General features: G+C 52.3%; 1 protein-coding gene across 1 annotated transcript; it reads right to left on the bottom strand.

Annotated features, from left to right (window-relative positions):
* Nucleotides 1-2,620: 2,620 nt before the first annotated feature.
* Nucleotides 2,621-11,168, bottom strand: LOC116857459 (histone H1oo). Its single transcript, XM_032841547.1, has 6 exons — nt 11,060-11,168; nt 6,312-6,571; nt 4,197-4,566; nt 3,751-3,755; nt 3,327-3,380; nt 2,621-2,970 (listed from the first exon to the last, which is right to left on the bottom strand). Exons 1-6 carry the CDS (start codon nt 11,166-11,168, stop codon nt 2,722-2,724), a joined length of 1,047 nt encoding a protein of 348 aa, XP_032697438.1. The 3' UTR covers nt 2,621-2,721.
* Nucleotides 11,169-13,390: the final 2,222 nt, after the last annotated feature.

Below are 13,390 nucleotides of genomic sequence, written 5' to 3'. Positions count from 1 at the left end.
ATGCAACCATATGTCATGACATCTTCCCGTGGCATTAAATATTCTGCAGCCTGTTGTCACGCCTGACGAACACACAGTTCCTTCTTGAAGTTTAGAAACATGTTGGCACATGGAAGAAATCTCTCTAGTTTCTGGGGGTCACTTCTCAGCACAGAAGGTGGGCGCCCATAGTTACCTGGGGACCTGAAGACTTGCCGTGCAGCAACAGGTACCCCTTCACTGTCTGAAGGTCATGGAAGGTCATGGACACTTCAGCACGGTGTCCTCAAGCAGGGAGGACACTTGGCCGTGTTCCCTGGGTGCTGGATGCTGTCCGGCCTAGGCCAGACCTGGGGTACTCCCCGCCCCCCCAGCTCATGGAGGTGCAAGGCCCAGGGATGCCACTCAGGAGCCTGGCCAGGTGCCTCCCTCAACCCCCTACCAAACCGTGAAAGGAGCAAGGGCACAAGCAGACCCTTTCCATGGGAAGCACCAGCCTGGCCCCTGCTGTCTGCTCACAGTACCCTTGGGGCGCAGCTGGCAGCCTCCTTACTGATACCCCAGGGAAGCTGGTAGCACAGCTAGAAAAAGCCTCACGTGGGATTCGAGGCAGTGAGGACAGGGCTGAGGGAGCAGGGGCAGGAAGGAACTGCCCAATGCTCCATGCTGGCCTACATCGGTTTCCCTCTATGCCCTGTCTTCCCCCTTTCCTGAGTCCTGTCCAGTCTCCTACCTTTCCCTGTGCACTTCCTCACCCCTTCCTTCTCTGCTCCTCCCTGCCTCAGCTGTCAACCCTCGACTGGGCTCCCTCTCAGCAGCCTCCTGCCCGGGCTGAGTCCTCACCCCAGGAAATGGTCACCGTGGGGTCACTAGGCTGTGTCCACACCACACTGTAGACTCTTCTGTGACCCCTTTCTTCCACACAATACTTCAACAGATCCCATCCACCCTGCTTAAACTTCCACTCAGAACGGACCACTTCTAAGCCCTCCTTCCATGAACAGCTCCCCTCCTCGGGACCATGGCCGGGCCTCTTCACTGCCCATGTCCCTTGCTGGACTCAGCTGTTCATGGGCCTCTAATGGTTCCTCCTCATGATTAAAATGAAACCCAGAGATCTTCCCTTGTCTGACAACACCCTTCCCGATCTAGCCTTAGCCTACAGTCTCTGTGTGGTGACCTACTGCTGCGTTACGAACCACCCCAGTCCTCAGGGCTTAAAACATTTACATTTAGCCCCCCCCCTCCATGGGGAGACACCCATGGAAGCCTGACACCACAAACAGTACAAACCCAGTATGTACTATGTCTTTTCCTAGACATACATACCCACGATAAATTTCATTTATAAATTAGGCAGAGTAAGAGATCAGCAAGTAGTAATGAAATCAAGCAACTGTAACAAGGTACTATAATCATGGGACTGCGGGCTCTTTCTCTCAGAATAACTTATTGTATGGTCCTCACCCTTCTTGTGACAGGAGAGGATACAAGGTCTGCACGAGGAGGTGCCACGAGGGGTAGGACAGAGGGACTGTGACCTAGCGTTAGGCTATTAACTCTTGGATGATCCATCAGGAGGGTCAACTGCTTCCAGAGTTGGGCTGCCCACAGATAACGGAGACCAAGCAAAATGAAACCGCAGGACACACAGGGAGCAGAAGCAGCCAGTCTCCTAAGGTCTAGGCCCAGAGACAGTCATAATGTCCCTTCTGCGGTATTTTACTATTCAAGCAATCACAGAGCCCAGATGTAAGAGGCAGGGGCACAGACTCCACCTCCCTCTGGGAAGAGGGTCACACGTGTTTTTAAAGCACCATGGATCTCATTTCCCACTACTGTCCCTCCTCATTGGACTTTAGCCCCATGGAACTCCCTGAGGCTCTTTGAACCTGTCAAGCAGGTTTCCACCACAGGGCCTTTGCACTCTCTCCTCCTCCTGTTGATTAGAGCAGGGCCCTGCTCAGTAACCAGCTGTTGAATGGTCCTCTCCATAGCCAGAGGAATCTTCTTTCAGATTTATTTGAGACAGAGAGAGAACAAGCAAGGGAAGGAACAGAGGGACAAGCAGACTTCCTGCTGAGCAGGGAGCCCGACATGGGACTCGATCCCAAGATCCTGAGATCATGACCCGAGCCAAAGACAGATGCCCAACTGACTGAGCCACCCAGACACCCCCAGAGGGCTCTTTCTAAACACACACTAACCGTATTAATCTCTCCCCCGCCCATAACCCTCCCAGCTCCCCCCCCACCACTGTCTACCTTCCCCTCATCCACCCATCCCACACCCTCTCCCCATCCCGAGCTCCTCTCAGAGCCACAAACCCCCTCCTTCCATGATACTGGCCAGCCCCACTGCACATTCTGGGTTCTCTGCCTACAGTGCCCTTCCCCGCTGAGCTGTCTCCTGCTCATCCTTTAGGACCAAAATCCACCTCCTGGGAAGCAGTTCCAGATTGCAGGCTGGATTTAACAGCCCTCCTGTCCCTCCATAGGCCCCTACGTAGCTTGGAGCCCTGCAGCAGCCCTTTATGTTGTACAGCCGGTCTCCGCCTGGGAAGGATCTCCTATCTGGACTCGAGCTGCAGGTGGCCAAAATCCTTGGACCTCAGCCTCCACCCACACCGATTTGTGACGGAAAAAAGTCTTTATTGATAAATAGGTTACAATGAAATAAATAGAGTGACAGTTTTTGGGGGAATAAAAACTCAGGTAGGATTTCCGTGTCTCCACCCCAGCTCTAGCTTTCAGCCTCCACCTTCCTACTGGCCAGTTTGGATGATGAGGACTTGGTGGGCATGCCCGGCCTCCTCGGGCCCTTGGGGGCCTCTATCTTCCTGGCCAGGGGTTCAGGTACCATCTTAGACCCGCCACCCCTGGGACGAGCAGAGGCCTTGGCTTTGGGCCCCTCCTTGGCCACATGGGCAATGACCTCTTTAGGGATGTGGTTTTCCTTCTTTTTGGCTGGAGAAGCAGCACCATTCTTGCCCTATAAAAGAAAGCAAACCGTAAGTAAGAACAGAGTGGGGCAGGGTTGGATGCATAGCTTAGAGCCCCCAAGAATAGGGTTGAAATCCCAGCGGGTTCCAAGCTGGGGAGAAATCTGGGTGGCTTTGGACAAGGGGCCCCAACCTCAGCCTGGGTCTTATGTGGGAAACAGGGGTGAGGATCCTCAGAGCACTGGAGGGCCAGATGGAAGTGAACAGAACTTTGTATCAAAGAAAATTACTCCCTTCTCCACAAATTCTCCTTTCTCTAGACCCTCCCGGGGGCCTGGTGCAGGATGCCCAAGCTCTGGCCTGCTCAGCATGGAGATCCAGACCATGGAAGTCATGCAGGACCTACCTTAGGGACCGTGGATTTTACACTCTGACCCCCAGCTTTTGTCTTCCTGGTGGCCTCACCACCTGTCAGAGGGTAGGGGAGAGCATGTGGGAAGGAGCCCTTTCAGGAGGAGCTGCTGAAGGTTCAGGGGCCCTAGTCCTCACTCTGATACTTATTGGCTATGTGACCTGGGGCAAGGCAGTTGGTATCTTGAGCCTGGGTGCCCTTGTCTACAAACTGGGGGTAACAGCATCTCTCTCATGAGATGGTTGGGGGATTAACTGGACAGTGGGAGACCATCCCCCACTCTGTGCAAGGCACCAGGCGGAGCACCCCCCTTGCTGTGTTCACCCTCACCAAAGATCCCTAACTGGTTTATTGGTCTCTAGTCTTTAGCCTGCCTTCCACACGGCAGCCGTGATATATTTTTAAAAATACTCTGTACCTTAGCTGTTCCCTGTTCAAATTCCTTCCATGTCTTTGCTGTCCTCCAGATCTGGTCCAGACTCCCAGCTGCCTTTCACAGGCTCCCCCTTCTACTTCCCATATTGCACACAGAACAATTTGCACTTCCTCAATACCTCTACCTTCTTCATGCCTCTGGGCCTTTGCACAGGCTGTTGTCCTCCCTAGGACACTTATTCTAGGAAACTTCCCCTGACTCCTCTCAGATGAGCCAGGCTCCTCTTCTCTCTGGGTTTCCCCTTCCCTAAACCTCCCCCTACCGCAGCTACCATGAGTTCTCCAACTCTCCAGGTCAAGCCAAGCACTCAGCCACATGTATAGATAAAGAACCTCTTCCCCAGAGCAGGCCTCTCCTTCCCTCCCACCTCATATCCAGCAGCTGCCACAAACACTTGTCCCCAAGCTCTCCTCCCAGCCCCCTCACACACCTACCTTGGCTCTTCCTTCTGCCTTTGACCTTTGACTTCTCACTGAGCCCAGTGGCACTGGGAGGAGCCCATGGGGCCTTGTCTGGCTGTTGAGAGGCCTTTCTGGCCTCACTCACTCTTGCCTCTTGGTCTTTGGTCTGGCCGCCTTTCTTGGGAGCCTTCTCTTTGGCTGTACCTGGTTTGGGAGGAGCCATCCTTGCCTCTCGAGGCTTCTTTGGTCCCCTTTTCACCTCAGCTGGGTTAGAAGGGTCCTTCTTTGCCTCTCTTGGTTTCTTAGGGACCTTCTCCTTGGTCTCACTGGGTTTCCTGGGGGCGGTCTTGGTGGATGTCTTCCTGGGTTGGACCTTCCTTTTATGCTTGGGAACCAACTGGTAGAGGAAAGAATGGAGTGGAATTGAGAGCATAAGTTCTCAGGGTCTCGCACCCCTACACACTACACGAGGCTCAGAGAAGGCGGCCTTGTTCCAAAGAGGGAAGAAGGTGGTCAAGGGCATGAACACGTCCCAGATGCCAGATGCCAAAGACACATTCTATCCCTGTACGGCTCTTTGAGGGAGGGGTGCTGCCACTGAGAGCTGGGGGGCCCAAGCCTCCTAGACACAACCTAGGTTCTCATACTTCCTGCATAGCTGGCTGGCAGGAGGGCATAGGCAGTGGCAGGAGAGCATAGGCAAACCCCCTCCTGCCCCCGAAGTCTGGAAGGCTCAAAGCCAGGCTCCTGGGAGTAAATTGCACAGCACACATTAGGAGTCCTGACCCATCCTCGGAGATGCTAATCTACAAATCTCCTTGGACCTCCCAGCCCATACACCTTCACATGCACCATGGCTCTGACTCCCCCTCCTCCTCCCTAGGCCCTGCCCCTCACCTCATGCCTCATACCTCCATGCCTCCCTGAGTCTCCTTTTTCCCCTTTTGCCTTGGGTGGACCCTCCAAGTCAGAAAGCTGAGAGTTCACAACTTCTGTGGAACTCAGCCAAGTCTTCTGGTCTCTCACTGGCCTCAGTCTTCCCATCTTTACAATGGGGCCATCAGGGAGTGGGTGAGAGGCAGGGGTATGTGAGGGTCCTGGCAAACAGGTGGCCTCCTCCTTCTACAGCCTGCCTCTAGTGATGTTACCCCCTCTGCTCCCCAAATCTCATTATCATCACGACCAGAAACAACCTCCCCTCCTAGCACACACACATTCATAACTCCACGACCTTTACTCCGAGCTCCCTTCCTCGCCTCCCCTCCTCTCAGCCCACTTTACGGATGGGCTCTCAGGTCCTGCAGCCTAACCTAGCCACAAGCACCCTCAGTGCCCCCACCTTGCTCTCCTTCACCCACCCCTGCCCCGTGCCCCTGGACTTGCCATAGCTTGTATCCAAGCTCTGACCCTCGCCTGGGAGTTCTGTGAGGAACTTGCTGTCCTCGGCCACCTGGTTACCACAGGAACCGGAACATGGTAGATTGAGAAAGTTCCACAGTGTTCTATGGTTACGTTAGAGCAACTGCCACGTGCTGGGGCCCAGCAATGACAAGACAGACCCCATGTCCAGGTCCCCAAGACTTCTCTGGTGGCAGTGGACAGTCACATGCTCGGGTTGGATTTTATGCCCAATCTGCCCTCAGCTCTAGGTGTCCCTGGATGGCTTCCCTCCGGGACCCTTCCCTTTGAAAGGGGAGGATGGGGTGGCTTAGGGAGGTGTAAGCCTTGGTCTGGAGACCTGGTGTTTAGAGCCAGAGAGCGTGGGGTGCAAACCTGTGACCTTCTAGAGCCCATGGTTGGGTGTGCCTTGTCCATGATGGAGAATTCCAGGCAGGTGTTGTGGGCACTAAGGACTCTGAGTGAACACAGCTGAGATAGTCCCTGGTCATAGAACACATGGGACAGGGATGAAGGCAGATGCAGCTGGTGAATTGGAGCTCTTGACGGAGGCACAGCACCACCCTCCTGGAGGAGAGGGTATGTCCAAGAAGACAGGAGGAAGACAAGAAGAGAAGATGGGGAACAGCCCCCCGGGGGTGGGGACTGGGGAGGAGGAGCTGGGCTGAAGCTCAAAGTCTGGAGCCCAGACCCTCCCACCCTGCGGCCTCCCCCAGCCCCACTCTCCAGCCCCAGCAGGCTCACTTTGAAGCTGCCAGTGGCGCCCCTGGCCTTGGAGTTGGTGGGCCTAATGAGCAGACCGCGGTGCACGCCTGTGGCCAGGGCCTGCTTCAGCAGGTGCTTGAACCGGAGGCTGTCCGCCGTAGGGTACTTCTGCAGGATGTAAAGCTTGATGGCAGCCACAGAGGTGCCCCGGCGCTGCTCTCCTGCCTGCAGTGCCTCCAGGACCATGCGTAGCACAGGCGGGTGGCGGCGAGGCCCTCGGATGGCGCTGCGACTCGGGCCTGTGGGCGGACAGTGGCACGTCACCTGGTGCCCAGCCAGACCCCCACTCCGGCCCGACAGACCACCGACCTGCCTGGCAGAGCACCCACCAGGCACCGGCCAAGCCGCATGGGGGTGTGGGTCAGGGGTCTGTGGGGGAGATCAGATACACCCAGGTGGGCAGCCCAAGGTTGGGGGGCAGACTGCTTGTCTGGCCACTGGCTCCCAGTGACTGGCGCCGGGCTGGGCCCACACCGGGCGCTCCTTAGAGCCTCACTGAAAGAACTAAATAGTCCTTTTAGAAAACCAAATACATCAGGTCAGTTGTCTAAGCCTAACTCCCCGTTTACAGGAAATCCAGAGGCTCAGTGAGAGGGCCACAGGGAGGAAATCAGCGAAATCCAGCCCGTGAGCTTTCCAGGACGCACAGCCCAGCTTCTTCTACAAATAAACAAGGAGGAAAAGAAAAAGTGGGAAGGGGACCTAGAGATAAAGACACTGCAGAGCCCGTCCAAGCAAATGTAACGTGGGATCCTTTGTTCAAACTCAGAGCGGGACCTAAATGAGCCAACCGGGGAGGAGGGGGCGTGTGGAGGGGAGGCAAACAGATAAATGTGAGCATTGGAGAAGTTTGGTGAGATTAAGGGTGATAATTTGGGGGGTTTGCTGATGGTATCACAGTTACTTTGTAAGAGGCTATCTTCTTTTAAAGGTAAATACCAAGGGCAACGGAAGCAAAAATAAATGATTAGGATCATATCAAACTAAAAAAAAAAAATCTTTGCAGAGCGAAGGAAATCATCACAAAATGAAAAGGCAACCTATTGAATGGGAGAAGATACTTGCAAGTGATATATCCCATAAGGGGTTAATATCTAAAATATATAAAGAACTCCTACAACTCAGTAACCAAAAAACCAATCTGATTAAAAAGAGGACAGAGGATTTGAATAGACATTTCTCCAATGTCATACACATGGCCATCAGGCACATGAAAAGATGTTTGATATCACTAATCATCAGGGGAGTGCAAATCACAGGCACAACGAAGACAGGAGCTCACACCTGTTACAATGGCTAATAGTAAAAAGACATGAAATAAATAGGGGTGCCTGCTTGCCTCAGTTGGTTAAGCATCTGGCTCTTGATATCAATTCAAGTCTTGATCTCAGGATTGTGAGTTCAATCCCTGTATTGGTCTCCATGCTGGGCATGGAGCTACTTAAAAAAAAAAAAAAAAGAAGACAAGAATAACAAGTGTTGGCAAGACTGTGGAGAAAAGGGAACCCTTGTGTACTACCGGTGAGAATGTAAACTGATGCAACCACTCTGGAAAACAGTATGGAGGTTCCTCAAAACTGAAAAATAGAACTACCCCACTACCCAGCAATTCCATTTCTGCATATTTATCTGAAGAAAACAAAAGCACTAGTTCAAAAAGCTATATACATCCCTATGTTCATTGCAGCATTATTGATAATAGTCAAGATATGGAAACAACTCATGTCCACAAATAGATGAATGGATAAAGAAGACCTACTCTTGGATCCAGTGGAATATTACTCAGCCCTAATCTTGTCATTTGCAACAACATGGGGTAGACTGAGGAGGTATTATGCTAAGTGAAATAAGTCAGACAGTTTGATATCACTAACAGGATAACTACACTTAATCATGGTAGGCATTTCATTATGCATACAAATAATTAATTTGTATGGTTATGTACTTAAAACTAATAGAATATTGTATATCAATTAAAAATAGCTTTAAAAAATTAAGATGGGGCACCCAGGTGGCTCAGTCAGTTAAGTGTCTGACTTTTGATTTCAGCTCAGGTCATGATCTCAGAGTCGTGAGATCAAGCCCTGGGTCGAGCTCTGCAGTGGGCTTGGAACTTCCGTACTTGATTCTCTCCTCCCCTCTCCCTCTCCCTGCCACACCCTACACATGCACCTACTCCTCTCAAAAAAAAAAAAATTAAAATTAAAAATAAAAAACAAAGATAAATGCAGGACTATTTATAGGTGAAATGATAACCTTGGCATTTGCTTTGAAATGACACAGTAGGTGAAAGAAAGAGTACCGAGGACCCGATAAGTGTTGAAGCTGGATGATGGGTGCACAGGGAAGGGAGTTGGGGGTGGGGGACACTATACCACTCAGTCTATTTCTGCATGTGTTTGGAAGTTTCCATACATAAGAAATTACAAAAGAATCCCACTCCTAGGTATGTATACTCAAGAGAAATGAAAACCCATGTTCAAATGAAGATTTATACACAAATGTTCACAGCAGCATTATTTATAATGGCCCAAAGTAGAAACTCAAATGTCCATAAACTAATGAATTGGATAAACAGAACACGGTATTAGCCATAAAATGGAGTATCATCCAGCCGAAAGAAGGAATGAAGTTCTTCCTTGAAAACATGCTGGGTGCCATTTATATGAAATGTCCAGAATGGGATAATCACAGACAGAAAGTAGATTAGTGGTTGCTGGGGCCTGGGGATTGAGGGTGGGGAGGGGCAGTGACTTTAAGGGCTACGGGTTTTCTTTTAAGGGGATGAAAATATTCTAAAATTGCCTGTGGAGATGGATACACAGCTGTGAATATACTAAAAGCCACTGCACCCTTTAAATGGGTGAATTGAATGGTATGTGAATTACTGAGATCTTCAATTATCTGTTATTTATTTTTTTTAAGTTGTAAAAGAAAATAGGATCAAGGGAAGAAAAGCTGCTGGTCACTATCAGGGGCATAAAAGTGTTTTAAATATGAAGCCTGATTTAAATGTGGTGATTAGAAATGGCTTCTGATCAATTTGCAAAAATGAAAGACTTTTTAAAAGGAATTGATTGGCTAAAAAATATGTTTTTTAAAACACATTTTGAAGTAGAAGAGGGAAAAAAGGCAAAAGAACTGTAGAGACCTAATCCAATTCAATTGTTGCTGCCTCCTGGCCAGGAAGAGCCCAGTGTCTGGGAACTTTGGGCCAAAAGCTTGGAAATGGGTGGAATTGCTGGTCAGCCACACCCAGGACCCTGGGAGTTTCACTCTCCTCTCTGGGCCTTAGTCTTCCCTTCTGTACAGTGGGGATGGGGTGTCTAAGAAAGTCTGCACCCTCCCAGCTGCGGTGTCCTTCAGCCTGGCCTGCAGTGACAGTTCTAACCCGTCCCCTGCCTCCTCCAAACCCGGCCCTGTCCCAGGGAGCCACCCCAAGTCTCTTCCTTCCCCACTCCCTGAAGCTGAATGCAGTTCCTCATTCTGCATTATTCAACGCCTGCTATTTCCTGGGATGACCAGAAAAGAACTCCTAGCTCCCCAAACTTGTCCTCCATCCTCTCTCTCCCAGGAATGGCACCCACCATACCTACCTGGACACCCAAGCAAGAACCTGGAGAACATCTGGACCTCTCTTCCCCACCCCTTCTTCATAGACTTCCCACCTCTCCATCCCAAGCACCGCAGCCGCCTTCCCCCTGCACCTCTCCTCCCTGCCTTTCCCACTGCCCTCAGTGGAAAGGGCCCAAGGCCCTGGTGAAGGCTTGGAGGCTCAGCTGGCAGGTCCTAGCCGTCCCCTCCTCCTGCCCCGCCCCCCTGCCCCTGGCCGGAGGAGGGCCTGTGACTCCCCGGATGCTTGCCCCAACCCCCTCACCTCTGGGCCTTCACCCGTGCTCTTCTCTTGCCTGGGCGGCCTTTATCCCCCATGGTCACTCATGTAGCCCTCACTCGTCCTTGAAGGCCCATGCAGCACCATGATTTGGACACCTGCCCTGACTTCTCAAGGAAGTTCTCTGGTGAGCAACACTGCCCCAGGCTCCAAAGCACCTGGAACCCACCCTCCAACCTTCTCTGAAGGAGCATTTACTCACACCCGTTTCTTCTGGGTAAGGCCACCTGAAGGGCGACCTCCTTCAGGGGGTCACCGCCTCCAGAAAGCCCTCCTCGACCTCCCAGAGTGGGTTAGCGACTCCTTGGGCCTCCGACAGCCCTCTGCATTCCTGGCGTCAGAGCACGTGCCACATTATGAAATGGCATCCATTAATGAGGCAGTCTTCCCCATCAGACCAAGAGCTCCTGGTGGGAATGAACCTCTCCATATCCAGAGAAACCCTGAGGCATTGTTTGTTGATTGCAAATTGGGACACAGCCCTAAATCCAAGGCCCAGCCTAGCATCAAACGCTTGCTCTCCGTTCCCCCCCCCCACCCTTCCTCCAACTAGCTGCCCTCAGCTGCAGTGTGGCTGCCAGCCCTCCCCCAACAGGAAGTGGGCTCCAGCTGCGGAGGCCCGCTCTGCCCTCTTCCCCTGAGCTGGGCCAGCCTCAGTCCCCAGACCCTGGCCCCCTTTCCCGGCCCCTGCTAAGTCCAGGCATCAGCTCTTCTGCCAAATGAACACCTCAAGTCCACAGCCGCTAGGATGGGTGCTGGTGCTGGGCTGGGAGAGGAGGCTGGGTGGCACAAGGAGGGTCCAGGACACCCAAGGAACGGGCTCGCGGGGACCTACCTGGCTCTTCAGACCCAGACAGCCCGGAAGGCCCCACTGTGGAGGGCAAGGGGGCTGAGGACACTGAGGACGTCGAGATGTCGCTGGAGGCAAAGCTCCCAGGAGCCATTGCATGGGTAGACGGGGACGCAGACGCTGATGGTCAGACCCCTCCCGAGGCATGAAACTTCTAGGGCTGCTCGTTCCTCTTATATATCAACAGCCCAGCCCCACCACTCCAATTAGCCCCTGATTGGGCTGGGAGGCTGTGTGGGCTACTGATTGGGGCAGGAGGGCTGGGATGGGGCACTGCAATACTGCCCTGTGCACGGACGCCCAGCTTGGCCCCCCACTCCTATGTGACCTTGGGTGAGTCAATTGATTTTTCAATTGACTTTTCCCGTGGCAAAATGATCTGCGCTGAGATGACGGTCCTTCCTGCGCCCTCTACCCTCATAGGGCCTGGAGAGGATGATGGGGAACTGGGCACACCTGGGGCGTGGAAGTGGCCACTGAGGCCTCTAGGCTCACTTACCTCAATGCCACTCCTGTTCTCAGGCCACTGCCACCCTTGGTTTCTCAAGAAGTGGTGTTTCTCGACCTCATTGGCACTCAGGAAAATTCACACTGAAACAGCGATAAGATACTATTTTCCATCAAACTGACTAAAATTAAAGGCAGTGTAGGTACGGATGCAGGAAGTGCATCCAGTGCCTCCACCAGGAGAGGGAATTGGGGGGCAGCCTGCTTTGGAAAGGTATTCCCTTGAACTCAGCAACTCCCCTTCTCTGTCCTAGAATTGCCTTAGTCAGAAAAGAAACAATTGATGCATTATCTGGAAAAAGAAAAAAAGAGAGAGAGAGAGAGAACTGCCAGAAGAATCCCTCGAGGTTTGGCTGAAGTACTCCCTGAGTACCCAATACCGTGCAGCCATTTGAAACGATGGGTGAATTAGTACAGGCCCAGGTGGTTTTCCCCACCTGCTGGCATGACAGGTATTTACGTCTCTCTCATGCAGATGCTGGGTGGCCAGGCCTTCAAGAAATCACAGCTGCTGGGAGTGGGAGCCGCTTTGGGAAGCAGCGTGGTGACATCTAACACAAGGAGAGCTACAGATTTGGGCCACGTCCCAGCTGTGTTGCTCTGTTCCGGGGAGAAGTTGGGGAGAAACTCTCACACTGAGAGATACAGGGGCTCACACGCAAGTCCAGAACAACCCGAATCCGCAGCTGGGGAAGTGAGGACGCTTAAGTCATGGTCCACTCACTTGGTAGAGGAGTGCAAGGCAGAGACAACGAGTGAACCAGAGGGCCACCTGGCTGCCTCAGGTGGTGGAGCATGCGGCTCTCAGTCTCACGGTTGGGAGTTCTAGCCCCACATCGGGTGTGGAGCTCGGGGCTCGATCCCAGGACCCTAAGATCATGACCTGAGCCGAAGGCAGCGGCTCAACCCACTGACCCACCCAGCCACCCCTAGATAGATAAATCTTCAAGATGAAAACGAATGAACCAGAATGAGTCTGTGGAATACGCTCCCCTGCCACCTGTGTGTGTGAGCGTATGAGTGTGTGTGTTTCTGTGTGTGTGTGTAAGTGAAGGTATGAAAGAAGGTCTGAAAGGATTCACACCAAGGTAATAGTAGTGCTTTCCTCTGAGGAGGGTGTAAGATTTGCAGGACACAGGTTTATTTAGTTATTTCAGAGAGAAAGGAGGGAGATTCAGAGAACAAGTGGGAGGAGGGGCAGAGGGAGAAGCAGACTCTCCAGCAAGCAAGGAGCCTGATGCAGGGATTGATCCCAGGACCCTGAGATCAAGACCCGAACTGAAGGCAGACACTTAACCGACTGAGCCACCCAGGCACCCAGAGGATTCAGGTTTAAAACACCACTTGCATTCTTCTCCCTATAGTTCTTTATTGTTGGGATTTTTCCAGACCAGATGTCTGAATTGAGAGAGGCAGTGGCCATCAAACTGCTCTAAAGTGAAATTAGAAAGCACTCTGCCGCCTAGCACCCTTCATCGTTCTCCACTGCCGGTAAAGGGAAGCTTGACCTCTTGAGTCTGGCTCACGGAGCCTGTTTCCCCCTGGAGCCCTGCAGCCCAACCACTGTGGCTCTTGGAATGGGCTAGATTGTTAAGAGCTGGCCTTTCTCCTTTGTGTTCCTTTTGTGTGTATGTTGGATGGATGCAGAAATGGCCCCAATTTTTCACCCCTGCCTGTGTCCATGTCCATTTGCATGTAACTTTGCAGCTCTTCTCACACTCCTTAAGTCTGAGCTGGCCTTGTGACTTGCTTTGACCAACAGAATACAGTGGAAGTGATGCCATGCCAGTACCAATCCCATGTGAACAG

The sequence above is a fragment of the Lontra canadensis genome, unplaced genomic scaffold (assembly GCF_010015895.1).
Source record: "Lontra canadensis isolate GAN:19392208 unplaced genomic scaffold, GSC_riverotter_1.0 scaffold124, whole genome shotgun sequence".
Classification (NCBI taxonomy): domain Eukaryota; kingdom Metazoa; phylum Chordata; class Mammalia; order Carnivora; family Mustelidae; genus Lontra; species Lontra canadensis.
The sequence above is the reverse complement of the archived record's forward strand: the minus strand, read 5'-3'. Positions and strand labels throughout refer to the sequence as shown.

Bases quoted from the DNA above. Each gene is read 5' to 3' on its own strand.
- LOC116857459 (XM_032841547.1), bottom strand. From the start codon at position 11,168: ATGGCTCCTGGGAGCTTTGCCTCCAGCGACATCTCGACGTCCTCAGTG. The intron at 4,567-6,311 runs GTGAGCCTGCTG...TTCCTCTACCAG, and splicing joins GCGCCACTGGCAGCTTCAAA to TTGGTTCCCAAGCATAAAAG. The intron at 2,971-3,326 runs GTAGGTCCTGCA...TTTCTTTTATAG, and splicing joins TAAAATCCACGGTCCCTAAG to GGCAAGAATGGTGCTGCTTC.